This window comes from Brachypodium distachyon, chromosome 4, assembly GCF_000005505.3.
Source record: "Brachypodium distachyon strain Bd21 chromosome 4, Brachypodium_distachyon_v3.0, whole genome shotgun sequence".
Taxonomy (NCBI): domain Eukaryota; kingdom Viridiplantae; phylum Streptophyta; class Magnoliopsida; order Poales; family Poaceae; genus Brachypodium; species Brachypodium distachyon.
The window spans coordinates 11,861,664-11,880,674 of NC_016134.3; the positions used below are offsets into that span (position 1 = coordinate 11,861,664).

General features: G+C 49.9%; 3 protein-coding genes and 1 pseudogene across 10 annotated transcripts; 2 read left to right on the forward strand and 2 right to left on the reverse strand.

Annotated features, from left to right (window-relative positions):
- Window positions 1-88: 88 nt before the first annotated feature.
- Window positions 89-4,903, reverse strand: LOC100843708. Of its 5 annotated transcripts, none has more exons than XM_014902764.2 (4): window positions 4,621-4,903; window positions 3,880-3,974; window positions 942-3,762; window positions 89-460 (listed from the first exon to the last, which is right to left on the reverse strand). In XM_014902764.2, exon 3 carries the CDS (start codon window positions 3,708-3,710, stop codon window positions 1,656-1,658), a length of 2,055 nt encoding a protein of 684 aa, XP_014758250.1. In that variant the 5' UTR covers window positions 3,711-3,762; window positions 3,880-3,974; window positions 4,621-4,903; the 3' UTR covers window positions 89-460; window positions 942-1,655. The 5 variants fall into 5 exon arrangements, with proteins under 5 accessions (XP_014758250.1, XP_010237495.1, XP_003577300.1 ...); XM_010239193.2 differs by having other exon boundaries at window positions 3,875-3,974; XM_003577252.3 differs by lacking the exon at window positions 3,880-3,974.
- Window positions 4,904-6,183: 1,280 nt separating this feature from the next.
- Window positions 6,184-10,300, reverse strand: LOC100837198 (annotated as a pseudogene).
- Window positions 10,301-12,213: 1,913 nt separating this feature from the next.
- Window positions 12,214-14,393, forward strand: LOC100837505. The gene is made up of 2 exons (XM_010240738.2): window positions 12,214-13,081; window positions 13,216-14,393. Exons 1-2 carry the CDS (start codon window positions 12,214-12,216, stop codon window positions 14,391-14,393), a joined length of 2,046 nt encoding a protein of 681 aa, XP_010239040.2.
- Window positions 14,394-16,326: 1,933 nt separating this feature from the next.
- LOC100838112 (disease resistance RPP13-like protein 4) lies at window positions 16,327-19,011 on the forward strand. Of its 4 annotated transcripts, none has more exons than XM_014902762.2 (2): window positions 16,327-18,349; window positions 18,442-18,646. In XM_014902762.2, exons 1-2 carry the CDS (start codon window positions 16,424-16,426, stop codon window positions 18,508-18,510), a joined length of 1,995 nt encoding a protein of 664 aa, XP_014758248.1. In that variant the 5' UTR covers window positions 16,327-16,423; the 3' UTR covers window positions 18,511-18,646. The 4 variants fall into 4 exon arrangements, with proteins under 4 accessions (XP_014758248.1, XP_014758249.1, XP_014758246.1 ...); XM_014902763.2 differs by having other exon boundaries at window positions 16,327-18,319; XM_014902760.2 differs by having other exon boundaries at window positions 16,328-18,349; window positions 18,456-19,011.

The following is a 19,011-nucleotide window of genomic DNA, read 5'->3' on the forward strand; positions in this document are numbered from 1 at the left end:
ACCAATGTGTATCTTTCCACAGATGCAGTCAAGATTAAATGTAATCTTGCAGCTCAAGCTAGCTCATGCCATCCTGGGGGGAAATACGAACGCTAACAAGCTCAAGAGTACCTTACATACATTTCTGAATGTTGACAAGGGTCGCTGCAGATTCTAGCTACAGCATCAGGCTCTTCTTTTAATCTACCTGCCTGATTACGGCATTTCAGCTGCTTAAGTTTGGAAAAAAGAAGAAGAAGAATCAATCACAGATTTCCAGAGCGAAATTCCTTTTCGAACCAAGATCGTTCCATTTTTCATTATCCACTACTTAGATCTTGAAGAGCCATGTTCGTCGTGGTTGCTTTAGCCGAGGAGCGCCATCCATCGCCATAGCAGAAGAAGCATCGGCAAGACCCAACATTCACAAGATGTGTCAACCTTGGAGCCAAATGATCAAACAGCTTCGGTTGGATTTAATCTGCCATATTCAACTCTTGCTCTTATTTCACCAGATTGATCAAAATGTTCAGTGCAAATGATAAAATAAGAAAAGGGAAACTACAGTAGGAACAACGAACACAAGCTTGCCACTATCAAAAGAATTTATAGGAAATATAAGTTCTATGCATTTGGTGACACTTTATACGGGCATGGAGCATAACAGGACCTTCTAGTGGCAGTGAATTCATCTTGTTGAGTGTATTAGGAAATCATGAACATATCTTTGCATAAGTTTGACAAGAATTTCTAGGACATGCAGGTTCTATGAATTAGGTGACGCTTATATATGGTAAGCACGGAGCATACTTCAGACTTCTAGTGCTAGTGAATAATCCATTTTGTTGAGCTAATAAATTATAATTCAAAATTTCTACCATTAGTCTAGTTAGAATATGATAAGCAGACGATGTGCCTGCATGGCATAAAGAAAATTCTTTATGCAAGTTACAACAACTTACCGATGCTCCTCAAGAACTGCCTTCTGTACTGTATGTACCATTTTTCCACCTGGTTTTCTTCTGGCCCTCTGACAGCTGGTAGACATAATCACCATAGCCACCAACAGAACCTAATTTGGAGATAATAAAATAATATGTATACACAGTCACAAGAAAAGCAGATAATCCATAATTTCTATCTTCAGTTTCATTACAAAATTCACACTTTGCATCCCTAGAGACTAGAGCACCCTTTCCTCAACATAAATGTTCAGGTGGTTACTGAATCTCTGCTCAGCAAACATGCACACAGCTTGAGCACCTTGATCCTGCATGATATTCTCCTGGGAGCCACAGGCATCCTGCGTTCCCATGATCCAGATATGAGAGCCATTAACCTCAGTCGCACCTCACCTCAGCACATTTTACTTTGACTTCCAGTTGCGATTCTTGCAACGCATTAGGCAACTGTATCCTGGAGAACACAAACCAATACTATCTTGTGATCTAGTCAACTATACAGATGCACTATGTCATGGTACAACAAACTCTCAATGTATGTTTTGAGGTGAACAGGTGATGAAATCTGATGAAATGAAAAGCTGAAGCATCTATTCACATCCCATGTTATGTGGACTAATATTGATGCCATAGAATACTGCAAAAGGTTTCACTTTGAAGAGCTGATCTAAACATAAGGTAATTCATCAAAGGGATCTGTGCAGAGTAATTTCTTTAGATATCAATGATGAGCTTGGCCCTGGCATGGCCAGATTCCACCCTGTACTGGTCACCCACACCGAAGTGCGCCATGAGCAGCCACACCACAGTGAGCAGCTCGCCTCCCTGGCTTAGCTGCCTTGCATGGGAGCTGCCGCTGCACTTGCCAGACGCGTAGCACAGCATCTCCACCCACACGCTAGAGATGATCCGCCACCTCTTCTCTTGCGTCACGCCCTCCAACTCCTTGAGCTGCTTGGCGAGCTTGCAGGCCTGGAAGAGCACCGATTTACTTCTGTCCCCCTTCACATCTCGTGGCTCAGCAATCGACGTGTCCACATCTGTGAGCTTGATTTCGCAGCCTTTCTCGTCTTCGATGTCATTGTCTCGCCGGAAAAAATTCTTAGTTTCTGCACAGGTGTCGCCAAAGCGGATCTGCCCGATGCTCGCTGTCATCATGAAAGGCCGCATTACCATTACGAACATCATATAATCTGATATTTCCCTGCTCATTGTAGCCAAATGATCATCTTTGTCGGTAGGGTATTGGGCGTAGAAGCAGAGGTCCGTGGCTATGTGCCAGAGAAGGATGCTCTCGTCAAACTCACAGTCGACACTCCACCCCAGCTCTTGATATAAGCCCTTGCGTTGGAGCGCCCACTGGCCACGGTGCTCCCCAAGCTTCCGGTAACTCTTGGGGTCCTTGGTGCTGTTTGCCTTGCTCTTAAGCTGCTCGAAGATGAGACCTTTGAGTTGGCATGACACAGCAATACTCTTTGTGTACCGCCAGCTGTCCCACATCGTCTTCACACGGAAGTTCCATTTCCATTCCAGCCTTTCCATGCACCTTTTGTACCAGCGAGACTCGTCTTTCAGACAGTAGCTGAACAGGTTATACTGTGACATTTTATTGGACCACCTCGGCTTCTTCTCTGGCTGGAAGGACTCGATCAACCAGAACACAATCTTCGCTGCTGGTTGTAGCTTCTCACTGGCTCGGAGATCCGCATACATCCATGGGGAAATGATGATCAACAGGATCGCATATATCTCCAAGAAGATAGCACCAGCCAAAAGCACGTAGGAGATGATAATGTCAACCCGCTTATATCCTTGCATATCGTCTACCACACGTGTAAAGAGCACAAGTGACACGACCGGAGCGGCCAGGGTGAACAAGCGCACGCTGCGACCAGGCCAACCATGGATCACCAAGGCCTTGGAGTGGAGGCATTCGTACATAAGTACCAGCTCAATTTCCACAACCTTGAACGCTTGGTCCATCTCCAGCTTCCGAAAGAAGGATAGGCTGTCAACACGGTCCTGGAAGCTGAGCATGAGATCGACAAAGAGACGGCGAAAGGTTTGGAAGAGCCTATGTGCATTATACACAAGACTGCCATAATCCTCCGGCTTATCTTCTACATGGACATCATCATCTGGAGGCCGCTCTGGCACGATGACAATCGTGGCATCCAGCCCGGCATCTCTCCTTGACTGGCACTCCTCCACAAATTTGGCATAGTTGGGTCCAGGGTCAGGAAGCGTGAGCATGGAACTGCGCAAGCTGCCCATGCTCGCTGCCTTGAGTGCCAAAGTGCGCTCACCATACTTCAAGACCCCAGCCACAAACATTATTATTGCTGGTCTAATGAGCCTGATCCCCGGGCTTGACTTCCAGTAGACATAGACAGCAAGACCAACCTGTGACATGAGGCTCAGAAAGTGACGCAGCCACAGCTCGTTGTCCTCGACAGCAAAGGCAGTGACAGTGTCCTGACCGCCAAGGTGGAGAATGAGGAACGGGGCCCAGAAGACAAGGAGGTGCATCTCATTGTCGAGGGAGCCATTACAAAGCTTCTGGTTCTGGGACAGGTGGCCGAGCGAGTAGATGGCAATATAGTCGGCGAGCAAGTAGGCGAGCCACAGTGGTATGCGCAGCCACCAGTTAGCTTTGCGCTTGCGTAGGCCTCCCGCGAAGAGAAGGAAGATCTGCAGTGATAGGCTAGACATGACTAGCACACGGATCTCCCACTCCCCACGTTGCTTCCATAGCTGCTTCAGCTCCATATCTGATGAACTCCTGTCCTGACCCTTGATGCTGCCTTCAAGTGCTACTGGCCTGGAAATTAGTTAAGGAAATCTCCATGAGGTGCACAAACTGGAACACAGTACAAACGCAGACGCTCACAACACACGCGTACACTCATCCCTATGAACGCACACACACGCACCCTACCCTTATGAGCACCTCCGAAAGACTGGCCGGCAGATCTTGAGAGATTGATGAAGTCACCGCAGGCGCCTCGCTGTTAACGGGTACATCACCTACCACTGAAAGCATAGCGCCGGTTAAATCCTGGAATAATCCAGGAAAATGTGACACCCACGTCAAGTCTGGGACTTGAACCTGGGTGGGCTGGTTCCACCACAAGGAACCAGACCACCTGAGCTAGGCTCAGTTCACGGCAAACTGGAATTTGGCTAAAGCAACGCAATAGTAAGAACTGTTACTTGGTTTAGCAAACAGATCCACAAGGTCTTCACTCCTCAAGTCCTCAGTGTAGCTAACTAGGAGTTGGGATTCACTACCAATGGAAATATATGCTAGTTTTACTAAGAGAAGTAGTACTGACAGAAATAAGTACCAGTGATGGGCGCTCGGTGGAGATTGTAGTCTTTGCAGATTAATTTGGATGCAGCCATGCAGGCAACAAGGCCTCACAGACAAATTAACTGAATATCTAAGAGGTGAGTCTAATATATATACATATATATATATATGGTTATGGTTTCACAATTTATCATGGCTTTGTAAGGATTATTACTTGAACTTGTGCTGCACTTACCCTGCAGGCTACACAACCTGACAGCAACTATCCTAAATATCTCAACGAGAAATACCTCACTAATTGCATGCCGATGATGGCCAATTTGTCCTTCATCGAAGAAAAAGGATAAGGCAGGCAAGAATCCGTACCTCGGACCGGCGTCCGGCGGTTTCTCCTCTGAAAGACTGAAACCCCATGGCTGAAGCAGACCTGCGCAGATTGGGCTCCTGCAGCACCGTCGTAGCGGCGGCGCCCCCCTCCCGCCGCTAATGCGTGAAGGAAACGGCGATGCTCCAGCCGGAACCGGGAGATCCGGCAGCTTCCTCGACAGCGGAAACGCCGGCCGGAGAGGCGGCAAGCAGGGAGAAGCGGACGAGCGCCGAGGTCGTCTCACTCTCTCTCTCACCTACGACGCCAGAGCTCGGAAGCAGTTTCCATAGAAAGATACTGTAGCTCTATGGGCCAATTGTCGGCCCATCTCGCCATAACCGAGATGGGCTTCTTGAGGCCCATGTCGACGAGCTGCGGAGGCTGCTGCTGGCCTGGTGCCGTCTTGGAAGCCTCGTCCGGGTCATCCATGGGAATCGCCTAGACCCAAGCACAGCGGTCGTGGCGCCAACGGCCGGGATTCCATGAGGTCAGTCGATCGGACGGCCCTTGACTCCCAATCAACATACGAACCTGGGCTAGGGTTTCTCCTCGTGCGAGTGCGAGCTGGTCGTCGTCTTGTTCGTGGCCGCGCGTTGTCTATCTCGCATATACTGTACGGGGCCCCTCACTCCTGTATATTTTTATTGTTCACTGTTGAGAAATCATCTTATTTTTAGTTAGAGATCAGTCAATGTGCTTGATCGTCAGGTCTTAAGATAACACGTGAGAGATGAAAATTGTGGAGATGACCGTCAGATTTTAATCCAACGGTCATGATACATCAACTGAAATTTATGATCACTAGCCAAATACCTATGCGTTCCTACAGATAAAACAAATTAGACTACTACTTACAGATAAATTAGATTACATTATCTAGGAAAAGATAAATTAGATTAAAACCCATTATAATATAGTAGTAACACTTACTAGTAAATTTATCCCAACTTTGGTGAGAAACATCACCACCATCTTATTCTTTTGGAATAGATTTAATTGTTTGCATTAGACAGGTGAGAAGTTTTTCTGACATTAAAAGAAGGTGAAGGAGCAAGTGACGGACCGTCGCCACCGATTGACTCTTTTATATGAGTATAGATTTGCTTAAAAATCAAACGACTGAAAAACAGCCACTCCCATCTTTTATTCTTTTGCTTCCTGTGGTTAGGAGGAGTGGTCTCTGTAGTCATGTAAAATTTTAAGTCTTTGCTCTACGCGTAGAGAATAAAAAAACTGAACCATAAATAATGTCTGAAAAGTTGTTTCTCTTTGATTAGATGGAATTTGAGTTTGAAATTTTGTATGATCGTACGCGCATATCTTGTCGACTCTCTCAAATGTTTTCGAAAAAAGTTGTAACTTTTTAGGGATGCTACGTACTAGCTGTCTTCTCTTCACGCCACGTCATGTGTGACAAAGAGTGACAACAGTTGCATTCAGCCGGGACGTGGCACGATGTGGAATTTGGAAGAAATTGAGGTGGAACCATTGAAACAAAAAGCCTGTACACCATACGAAACGTAGATGAGGAGATAGCATGACTACAACGAAAACACAGAATATTGCCCAGTCTCAATGGAGTTAGAAATATTTGAAAAATAAATCCACTCTCAAGACTTCAATCAATTATTCTCTTGGAAATACAATCAAGCTCAATTCAGAAGTAATTGGCACTCGTACAACATTAAGCAGAGGATGCAAGAGTCGAAATTGCAAAGGAAAATTCACCGTGGCTTTTGGCTTTCCGGCAGGGCTCAACATACAAAAAGTAGTTCATCGGCACTTTTTTTACAAGTGCTCAACAAGTGAAGAACGAATCTCAATGCAAGCACTTTCCTGGCTTGCGGCTCGGCTGCTTCAGTTTGCCATCTTTTCTGTGATTGATCCATGGATTAGAAACTAATATTCATCTTCATCAGCACAGTGAAGAGGGAAGTCATCTTCTCCGACAATCCGTTTGCCCTTGGTTTTAGCTCCTCTGACGGATTTTACTGCACAAGTGCAAATAAATAAGAACACCATAAGACCGCATAACAACCATAAATTAAAACTAAATTATGTTTCCTTTTAATATCAAAGTGACACAGATAGGACCTAGAATTTACTGCCCAAGCCCAATTAAAACCATGATCGTGTTCAGAAACTAAATTATGTTTGTTACACACACCTGGATGAGATCAAACTAGAAGGGCAGGTAGTTCGAAACGATATCCCTGTGCACCAAAATGAAATATCGATGGATAATGTATACCTGATTGTCCTGACAAACTGGGGCACTCTTCAAATATTATTTCGACATCGTGGCGTTGACTGAGCCCCTGGGGAACGGACCGCAGCACAACACAGCCTGACATATGCACTAGCCGCAGGTGAGGAAGGTCCTCCAGCCAACCTGGCAATGTCTCCACGTTACTGCAGTTGTCCACTGTCAAGGATCTAAGCGACGAAAGATGCTGCAAACCCAGCGGGATGCTCGTGAGGCCATGGCACCCACAGATATCTAGCTTCTCGAGACCAGCAACATCCTGCAACGCCTCACAGCCTGAGGAAGCTAGCAGCTCTTCGCACAAGGAAATAGAGACATGTTCCAGGGTTGCAGCTACACCTCCCAGGCCTCCTCTTGAGCTGTAGAGCATCTCGTGTTCATCCACAGCGTGAGCTTCTCAACTGATGGCAGCTCCATGTGCAGTGCTCTGAATTTCGGACACTGGATAATGGATACCTCTGTAAGAAGAGGAAATATAGCTGCGGCTGCTGAACCACTGGTCACGTCTTCGTCGTCGTCCCTGTGTACTGCTTCCCAGACTTGAAGGTTAGGCATGAAAGACAGAGTTAGCTTCTCCAGCGAGCAGAACCTGCCGTCACGTCCGTAGAAACTGTCGTCAATGCAGCTGATATCTTGGACTCCACTAATCTCGGCAATCTTCAGACATGGCAGTACCCCCAGTGGAGGCAGCATCTTGTCACACGCTCTGAGATTGACTAGCCTGATCTCAACCAGTGAGCTGAGGTATGGTCTCAGCCCTTGTGGGGCCATCAGCCAAGTTGGAAACTTGTTCCCCTCATATGCAACAATCTCCAGCACCTTCAAACATTGTGGTGGCTGAAGACTCTCAAGGACTGCACAGGCTATTGCGTTTACGCTCTCGGCGTCAGCGCTCCACCTCAGTTTCAATGACTCGAGGTTCCTTTTGAGTTCCAGCTTTGCACATCTCGCATTGACAGGTTCTGTAACCTTGTCGAGGCATTCCAGACTGAGCCTATGAAGGTTCGGCAACGCCTGCAACTCCGAGATGGTTCTTCCATCGCTGCAGATGGGCGTGACATACCCCAGTAGCGTGCGGAGGTTGCATAGCTGGCCAACACCACGAGGCATTTGAGTGAGCAATGAGCAACCAAGCAGATTTAGGTACTCAAGGCTCCTCATCTTGCTCATGTCCTGAGGCAGCTCAACAAGTTGGCGACAGCCTTCGAGGTCTAACTTCTGTAACCTTGAAAGCTTGGTTGTATTGCTGTGCAGTTTCTGAAGCTTTTCACATCGGGACAGTATCAGTGTCTGCAGGAATTGCAGCCTGGAGACTGACCTGGGAACGATATCAATATCTGACCGGGAAAGGTTGAGATATCTCAAGCTGGACAGCTCCTCAAATCTAGTAGGGATCATGCCAATCTTGGTAGACTCCAAACTCAATATTTGCAGATGTTTAAAGGACAAGCAAAACAAGGCAGGGATCACCTTGATCTCACATTGAGGCTGGTGGTCGGGCAGCCGTGTCTTCGATTCTCCTTGACGAAGTAAGATCAGTGTCCTCAAGTGTCTGAAGGCAAACAAGTCACTGTGAAATGACGTAACCGAAGAATGGATGATCATTGACACATGCCGAACAGACGGTTGTGCTCTAGCTCTACTGGTGATATGGGTCACCTGGCCACCAGGTATGACTGAGATGAATTCTCTATCCATGTACCGGGTGAATATGTGCAACATCCTGTGCATCCTGTATGCCGTTCCGTGTTCTTCCAGTGGATAGAAGCACTCATCAAAGAGCACCTGTAGAAATGCTCTCCGTTGAGCTTCTGTGACCGTCGGCGGTATGAAGCCTTCGACGGCTAAAAGCTCGGCCAGCTGCTCGGCGTCAAAGGTGTAACCTGATGGGAAGAGCGAGCAATACACAAGAGATCCACGCAAGTCGAACCGGAGTTGCTGGTAGCTGACGGATGCGCTCTCGAGAAGCAGATCAGCACCGGGGAGCCCATGACAATGCTGGAGAAATCTTTGCCAGAACTCTTCCTCTAGAAGCATATCAATGTAAGCTGGCAGCTGCCTCCAGAGATTGCTTATGCGGTTTTCGTCAAAAGTTTTCCCCATAAATCCCGACCAGAAGTCCACGCCGAGCTGCGGTAAACAGAGCATTCTGCACGCGTGCTCCAGTAGGGATGGCACTCCGCCGCATTTCCTGGCAATCATCATACCTGTTTCCTGGATGAGCTCCGGCGGGCAAGTGCCAGCATACGGGGACGTCCATCTGCGCGCGAGAGAGGAAGATAGCTTCTCCCCCAGTGGCAGCAGGTAGTAAGGCTTGACGCCCGTGGCAATCATGGAGAGCAGAGCAGGGGTACGGGTGGTGATGACGACGACGCCGTTGGGAGGGAGCGAGTGCATCATGGCGTCGAGCTCCAGCGAGCCCCGCGCGCCGGCCGCGCTGTGGCTCCACACGTCATCGAGAACCATGAGGTAGCTCCCGCCGCGCAGCGCGTCCCAGATGAGGATCTTCATGGTCTTCTTGGAGTAGCCGAGGCGCAGCGCGCGCATGGCGGACCGCCTTGACCCGGAGATCATCATGAGCATCTTGGCGAGGTGAAGCTGCGGCGAGACGTGCACCCACCGCCGCACATCGAACCGGCGCCTGACCCTATCGTCGAGGAACAGGGCCTGCGCGAGCCGGGTCTTGCCGACCCCCGGCCCCCCGACCACGGGCATCACCAACGGCCGGGTCTCACCGCTGCCGGCGGCGAGCAGGATCCTCCTCACCATCTTCTCCACCAGCGCCCTTCTCCCCACGATTGGCCCCACGGGCGGCCGCGTGGGGGGCGCGGCGAAGACCGTGCTGGACGACAACGACAAAGTGTCGTCGCCGACGACATCGTGCCTCACGTAGGATTCCAGGGCTCTAAAGTCGCGCAAGGACTGAGCGAGCCGGCGGGCCGTGGCCCGGCGGAGCCGCCGGTTCCGGAGGGCGACGGCGGGCAGCTGGTGCCACGCGTCCGCGCTCGTCTGCTGGCCCAGCACCGCCTCGAGCGCGTCGCCGAGGTGGGCGCTCAGGTTCCCGATGCAGAGCGTGAGCCTGGCGTTCGCCCCCTTCCTGACGGTGCCGTTCTCGTAGACGGCCCCGACGGCGGCGCGCAGCCCGTCGAGAAGGCCGCCGGCGCGCAGCAGCCGTAGCTGGCCCTCCAGGCGCGCCGAGCTCAGCATGTCCATCACGCGCTGCAGATCTGCCCCCGACATTCTCGTCTCGCCTCGCACTCTAGCTAGGCAAGGCGGCTACCTCCCCTGTGCTGGATTTGACTAGTCCCAGTCCCATCCTATCGCGTCTACTCGGATTTGGGTTTATCTTTGCCGGCGGCGGCCACCGCGAGTGTCGCTAGCGAGTCAAGACCGGGAAAACCAGTAGACGACGACGGTAAGCCAAATCCGAGAAAGCCGCTAGGATAAGCGGGGCCCCCAATTTTCTTTTTCTTTCTTGGAAAATGTGGTTAGCAATTAAAAATGCAATCAAATAACTCCGTAATAATGCTGCCTACTAGTGTGCCCTGAAATTTCGGGCGTGTCATTATCTTACTCGTATTTCAAAATGGTAATCATGCTTTTTAGATTCCCTTGCAGTTTGTTTATTTGACATCCCATATGCTATTTTGCGAGGCCATGCCGTGAGTCAAAAGAGGTTTTTCTTTTAGAAAAACCATCGTGGCAGCTTTATTATTGGAAAATAACGTTCCATCATTAACGAACAGGTCTCTGGTACTAGAATCGGGTGGATCGTCATGACAAACAATGAGCTGATCTGACACTGCTAAAGAAGGTACGAGCAACTACATTACTCTCTTTAGGAAAAAAATTACAAGCTAAAAAGGCAAACTCTTCATATATGTCAAAGAGGTATGACTGCCCGGCTGGCCGTGCTAAGGAGGACCGAAATGACTCAACTATCCCTACTGCAGTAGATTGGATGTTACAGTCTCGAAATAGTTTTAAGAACTATATCAAACCGCTGTTATGTCCGATTTTTTAAGATATGAAACATTTTTGTCCATAAATGATGTAATAAACAGATAAGATTGTATGCTGCAAAATTCATACTTGACAATATAAATAATATTTCACATAATAATTTCATAGAGTGAATTGGGATTGGCTGGACAACCAAGAAACAATATCATCTTCTTCCATTTCCAAAGTTATTACTTATGCATTTTTCACATACAATTTTTTTTTCTAACAAACGGTACCATAAAAAAACACCGGTTTGACCTATTTTTCCAAGAGTCCGTTTCATAAAAACCAGCAATTCACGGTTTCATAAAAACCAGCAAGCACAGCCCGTTTTCAATTCGGTGGCGGAAGCACCCGTGCGCGCTTAACAAACCGGCGAGGTCTCTGGTTCATGTTTTTTCCGGTTTAACCGGTAGTCCAGTCCGGTTCTTAAAATTATGATCTTGAACCATTTTTTGTCAGCAATGCCTCCTTTTTGACTCAACTTTTAATACTCCCTCCGTCCCATGTTAAGTGATTTTCTATTAAATGTATCGAGACGCTTTTTAGACATAGTACATTCATATTTGGGCAAATTTGAGTCATTTAATATGGGACGAAGAGAGTAGTAGACATGTCTCCGCTTTATTTTCAGCAAAACTAGGAGGACAACTCATGCATTTACATGACAAGATTTTAGTTATTCATAATTTCTTGAGAAACATTTATAGCCTTCAAATATTTTTCGCATAGCTGCATAAACTTAGTACTCTCCGTTTTCTAAATATTAAGTGGTCCTAACTTTGTTCTAAGTCAAATTTCTCCGAATATGACCAAGTGTATAAAAAAAACTAGCTTCTAAAATATACTCCCTCCATTCCAAAAAGCAGGGCGCATAACCTCTTGCAGCCAAACCAATGCAGTGCAAAGTTATCTCATTTTGGAACTGTTTGCCCTTTGAGTGCTGGCTGTGGGCTGTGTCGCTATCACTAGTCAGTTCCTTGCATGCAAACAATTCGGAAGAATTTGCATTGGGCCCACCATTACGCTGCTTGTTGCTTGCCCACGTCCGCTCAGCTTCCACCTCCTTGCATGCGGTATGGACAGAACTGTTTGCTCATTGGACGGACGACCAACAAGAAATTTTTTGGAGGGAACGGATTTTCGGCAGTAAACTGATTAGTACCGCCAACGAAATTGAAATTTAAAAACTGTTCATGTCCTACGCTCCATCTTCCATCTTCCATTCTGCTCATCCTTTGCTCCATCTTCCATGCGCTAGCATGAGCTGAAAATCCAATTCTGCTCACCACTCACTCTGTTTTCTTCTCTGCTTTCCTTCATGACTGACTTGGATCTTAACCAACCGATCAACTGGGATGGGGTAGAAGAGTATAAGGGTGAAGTTGAGGATTTGAGTTATGATTTGGAGTGGGATACTGATGAAGAACGAGAAGGAGAGGACGCCGCCGCCGGCCGCAGTAGCCCACGGATCGAGCTCGCCGGACACAGGAATGAAGTTCTCGGCGTCGCCGGCCGCGGCAGCCCACCGCTCGAACTCGCCGGCCGCCGGAATGGAGTTCTCGGCGTCGCCGGCCGCGGCAGCCCACCGCTCGAGCTTGCCGGACGCGGCGACGGACTAGGACTCACCGGCCATGCGAATGGAGTGGACGACGTCGCCGGCCGCGGCAGCCCACGGCTGGAGCACGCTGGGCACGGCGACGGACGACTCGAGCATGCTGGACGCGGTGGCGATCATCAAGCGGAGCAGCACCTCGGCGAGCCTCATTCTGGACGCGGCAACGAAATTCATGGCGCACGGCTCGAGCTCAACGGCAGCAGAAGCTTCTCGCCTGGCTCAAGCTCGGGCACGCTGGAACGCGCTGGACGCACCCGGCTGGGACTCACTGCTAGTCGCGGACACGGTGTACCAGCCATTGAAGTCCTGGTACACGCCGAAGAGGTGCACGCGAGCGAATACGGCCACGCCGACGAGCAGCGCACCGGAGATCACGGCGACGCCGATGACCATGGCCATGCAGACGAGGAGCACACCCACCATGATGGCCATGCAGACGAGGAGCACGCCCATCACGATGGCCATGCAGACGAGGAGCACGCCCATCACGATGGCCATGCAGACGAGGAGCACGCCCATCACGATGGCCATGCAGACGAGGAGCACGCCCATCACCAGCAGCAGCATCTCCGTAAGTTTTTTTTTCTCTTTTGCAATGCGGATCTGTTGTACACGCATCGATTATGCTTGTGGTGTTTTATTGTTGATTTTGCCATTAAAAGTTGCTAAAGCTAATTCTTTTCCTCCCTTTTTCTTCAATTGTAGATTTCGGCACAATGGTCAATCAAAGGAGAAAGTACAGCAATGAAGAGAGACAAACACTTTATGCGGCAATGCTTTGTAGAACATCTCTCCATGTTTTGAATAAAGGTGTTACTCATGCTGTTTCTCTTGAATTTGATGTACCTAGACGGACTGTGCAGAGGATCTGGACTGATGGACAACATGGTGGTGTTGAAAGAGTCAATAACAAGAAGCTGAAGAATTGTGGTCGCAAAAGAATTGCATTCGATGCCGATGCCATCAAAGAGATCCCGCCATCTAAGAGAACTACCCTCAAGGATCTGGCCAATGAATTGCATATGGCGAAGACCACTTTGTTTAGGCGGCTGAAGGAGGGCAGATTTAGGCGGCACACTAATGCGATCAAGCCGACTATCACCGAAGAAAACAAGAAAGCTAGGGTTCGGTATGCACTGTCCATGTTAGACCCACAGAGCTTACCTTATGAGCCTAAATTTCTGGACATGTACAACACCATTTATATTGATGAGAAATGGTTCTATCGCACAAAGAGAACCCAGAAATTTTACTTGGCAAATGAGGAGGATCCATTGAGAACCACACAGAGCAAGCACTTCATCGAGAAGGTTATGTTTCTTGCAGCCGTTGCTAGACCAAGATTTGATGCAGAAAAAAACATTACATTCGATGGGAAGATTGGCATCTTTCCATTTGTGACCGAGAAGCCGGCTGAAAGGAGTAGTGTGAATCGACCGAAAGGTACTATGGAAACTAAGGTGTTGCCGACGGTCACCAAGGAGGTTAGTCGTGATTACCTGGTGAACAAAGTATTGCCAGCTATCAAGGAGAAGTGGCCCGAAGAAGATCGTGGTAGGCCAATCATCATTCAACAAGATAATGCAAAAACTCACATTTTAGTCCATGATCCAGAGTTTGTAGCAGCAGCCACCTCCGATGGGTTTGACATTCGGCTTACATGTCAGCCACCCAACTCTCCTGATACCAACATTCTAGACTTGGGTTTATTTGCTGCACTTGTGTCTTTGTTCCAAAAGTCATCTCCAAGATCTCTCAAGGACATAGTCACAAAGGTAATTCAAGCTTGGGATGAATATCCGGTTGTCAGGAGCAACCGTGTCTTTTTAGCCCATCAAACATGCATGCGAGAGATCATGAGGTTGAAAGGAGAACACAAGTAGAAGATCCCGCATATCGGCAAACAAGCTATGGAGAGACTTGGTGCACTTCCAGCTGGGCTGCACTGTGAACCCACTATTGTGAGTGAGACTACAGAGTTCCTAAATGGGACTACACAGGAGTAGTACCAGTACTCTGTCCTTGGTTTGATGTTTTGTACAGCATGCTGTCACTACAATGTGTAAAGCTTTTGCTAGGAATTTCAAAGTGTCGCAAGTAGTGTTTCTATCAAAAATTTGTAGTCGGTCTTTTATCTCTAGCTATCTTGGTTAGCTTGGTTTGTTTGGAAAGAACAGTTTAAGCATGGAACAACAACAAAATACTCCCAGTTTTGGAACAAATCTTACACAAACATACACTTTGCCGAATCAACATCCTATGCAAGCATCAAGCCTTGCAAAAACAAGAACAACAACAAAATACTCCCCAGTTTCAATGCTCCACACATAAAGTATTACTTCTTCACTTTCATGTGACACATTTTCCAGTAATCAGGTAGATAAATTTTCATCAAAGGCCAATAAATATCTTTAGTGTTTTCATCGTAAGTATCAGGTGCGTACGCCAATTCGTAGTCCTCGCTGTTCATGGTATCGGGAGCTTCTTCCTTGTAGCAATCAGCAACTCCAGGTTCTGCAGCCACACACTGGTCTTTGTTTGCCTTGCCTGAGTCCATGGACGCGCACTGGACGGCCATGACATCGCGCACGCCACTGCCATCGCCCATGTCACCGCGGCCGCAAGCTCTGTCTCTAAGCATGCCACCACCATCGCCTCCGCACCCACGCACACAGCAGAGATGGCGAGCTCCGTCATCGTCGCTTGAGTCCACGGGCACGCACTGGATGCGCTCGCCAAGCTGGGAGTTGCACGACCTACCGTGCACGCCGCGGCCGTGGCCGTGGCCGAGCCAACATGCGCCGTGGCCTTGGTCGTGGTCGAGCCCACGCGCGCCGTCGTCGTGGCCGTGGCCGAGCTTGCCTCACGTGTGTCCCAGTCCACGCGCCGTGCCGCCGTGCATGTCCCCGCCGAGTCCGCACACGCCGTCATCGAGACCGCACGCACGGCCCTCGCTGTGCTGGTCGCCTTCTTCCTCGCGGCCGACGGAGAGTTCACTGCTGAGTCCGCGGGAGCCGTGGCCACGCCCGTGCGTGCCGCCCGTGCTCGTGTCGTGGCCGACCCCGCGCATGCCGTCTTCCACCGGCTCGTCGTCCGACAAGTCGTGCCTGCGTGCGCCCTCACCGAGCCCGCCGGGCTCGTCGCGGTGGCTGCCGCGCGGGTCGCAGTGCTCGCTGTGACGGACACGTCGCCCTCCACCCACGCGCTTCTCTTCTTCCGTGTCTTCTTCCTCGCTGCAGACGTAGAGTTCATCGAAGCCATCTTCTTGACTCTCCCCCCAAATTGAAAGATCCTGGTATTGACCATCGTCGGTCTCGTCGTCGGAGTGGTCGCCAGGCATGTCGAAGCCAACGGCAAGCGTAGCTGACTCGTCCTCCACAGACGGAAGACAAGCTCTCTTCGATTTCTCATCAAACATCTCGATTTTTCTTTTTGATTTCATCTCGTCTTGGTGTTCTTCTCTTGGAGTTGGAGGCGGAGGCAGCAAGGTGCAGTGGAGGAGGAGCGGGAGGAGTAGTATTCGGGAGGAGAAGAGAAAAGGGGGAAGAATCTGCATGCAGAGTAAAATAAAGTGATCAGAAGGGTGGACAGTTGAGTGAACAGAAAGTAGGGACTCTTTGGTCAGGTGGGAGGAGAAAAGAGGAGCGCGCACTCCTTTCAGAACATTGCGCGGAATGTTACGCGTCTTTCTTTTCGGAACGGAAAGAGTATGATAAGTACCTAAGAAACAATGTACCGTATAGGCATAGTAGCATGAATACGGAGTGGAGTATATATGAACTAATTTGAAGCTGTGTTTTTTTTGTCTGCAAACAAATCGGAAGAAATTTAATGAGTCTGTAGGCTGTGTTTCTCGGCCGGCCGGCCGCCATTGTTCTTTTGCTCCACAACCCCACCCCAATACTAGCCGCTCATGCCTCTGCTTGCTAGCGCACACCCTAGCGCTCGTGGCGTCGAAGAGGACATCCTCATCCCGCTCCTCGCTCGTCTGACCACCGTCTGCACCGCCCTCGATGCAGCCGCCGCCGCCGCGGCACCGCCGCCCATCGTTTCACCTGAGCATCCAATTTCTTCGCAGCCGTCCGCGGGCACCGATGCCACCGCCGCCGCCCTGGAGGCCACGACGTCTCACGCGCGCGCGCTGCTGGAGAAGATCAAGGGGGACATGGCGGCGCTGCGGCGGCTGTTCCGCCGCATCGACCGCACCGAGAAGGGGATCCGGTACAGCTTCGACCCCGTGGAGCAGCACATGGACAACGCGATCCAGCAGCAAGAGCGGCCCAGCGTCGAGCACATCCACTCCCAGCTCCTCGCCGTCGACGCCGAGATCGAGGCCATCAGGACCAAGATCTGCGCAGCCTACAATCTCCCCTTGAGCGACCGCGACGCCGGGGAAGACCATGATCCGCCGCGCCCCGAGGCCACGGGCGTGGCGATGACCAGGAGGATGGAGGAGCTTCGCTATGGCCCGCAGATGCGCCACCTCAAGCTCGCCGTGAGCGGCCTCGACGCGCGGGTGAGGGGCAGCCTCCTCTGCCTCGCCGCCTTCCCGGAGGGCGCCGTCGTCAAGAAACGGCTCCTGATCCACTGGTGGATTGGGGAGGGGTTCGTCAAATCTGCCGATGCGGGTAAGAGGCGTTTCGACCAGCTCGTCGCCAAGGGTTTCATCATCCCAGTCCGGAGCGCGCTCTGTGGTACGGTCAGCAGGTGCACGGTGCGGCCATGGGTGCTGGACTTGCTCATGAGCTTGGCTAGGACTACTTCCTTCCTTGAGTTGGATTGCAGTGACTTCGCCTTGGCACGCCGTGTCTGCCTCACCGGTGGGAAGGTGCTGTCCAGGTTCAGTGCCGATGCGAGGGCGATCTACAACATTGACCACAAGTATGTGGAGCTCGACAAGGGCTGGTTCGCAGGGAAGAAGGAGCTTTGCACACTGCAGCTCGGCCAGTGGAGGGAGTTGGGCCCTCGCGAGCAGATTGCTAACCCCATGGCCAGCCACATCGAGGTCAGTGGTGTGGAGCGCTTTGCGGACATTCAGAGCTGCAAGAGCCTGAGGTACATCAGCTTCCGAGGGATTTCCAGAATCGAATCACTGCCCGATTCGATCGGGAACCTGCGTGAACTCGTGGTGCTGGATCTCCGGGCGTGCCATAACCTGGAGGAATTGGGGCAAGGGATCACCAAGCTCGATCGGCTCGAGTATCTGGATCTGTCTGAATGCCACCTGCTCGGTGGAATGCCTAAGGGGCTAGGCCGGCTCACGCGGCTTCAGGTTCTCAAGGGGTTTGTGGTTGCCAACACAAACAGCAAGGATCCCTGCCATCTGAATGAACTGACGAAATTAGACAAGCTCAGGAAGCTCGGCATTGTCATCGGCAAAATGGCCGTGCCGACAGATGATGAGTTCCTGAAATTAGCTGAATTCGCGGTCCTCGAGTCACTGACGATCAGATGGGGGTTGCTTGCCTCAGAGAAGAGCCGGAATGAGGAAGGACCGGCACCTCATCCAGTCGTTATGATGAAGTTTGCACTTCCTCCCAATCTGAAGAAGCTGGACCTTCATTGCTTCCCACTTGCTGAGTTCCCGCAGTGGGTTCCGAAGGGTGTCAAGAAGCTGTACATTAGGGGAGGCAAGTTGGCAACTCTCAGCGATGAGGAGGGCTGGGACGTTGAGGTGCTGCGCCTGAGGTTTCTTAGAGATCTTCAATACAACCATGATACGCTTCAGCGCTGCTTCAAGAAACTCGATCCTGACCACACCGAATACACGCATGTCCAAACTTCATGGGCAAATAATGATGTGTACCATGTATGTACTTTTCTGGAAACTCTTGTTCAGGTGCTGCTTATTTTATTCCCACTGTGCATCTATGTTTATCCATAGCATAAATTTCGTTTGTGCCATTAAGTGAACTGTCTGTTAATTTCCAGTACATGCTATTCAGAACGAGTTGGATGGCATATTTTATCGGAGGCCTGATTGTCAGATGCTGCTACTGAGGAGGCCTGATTGTCATGCTGCTACTGAAGAAGCTCAGCAGGACATGGACCTATATGGTTTTTCAGTCTCTGAAGGTTGTGGCACTGTGCTAGTATATTTCTTCAGCAACTACCTATCAGCCCGGCTATCACATGAACTGAAGAGTCCGGACCTGAGGGAAGAATGCAGAGCAGTGCAATTTTCACTTTCTGTTCCTTCTGTATCGATCATTTTTCTAGGCTACCACATTTTGTTACTAGTATATTCAACCTCTTAGCACATTTCTCATCTTACTCCCACTACCAGGATGGTGCCCAATTTGTTTTTCTATCGATCAAAGTAAAATACAACCATGTAGATAAGTCATGGCCAGATTAGATGGTTAGGTTGCATGTTGTAATTTTCTTTTTATCCTCATGTTCCTCCTGATCCCCTGTACAAACTCCTCTGTAATGCCGTTCTGGCTCTGTTTTATAAAATTAAGGTAGGGGGCTCCCCTTCCGTTTGGCTCAAAAAAAAAA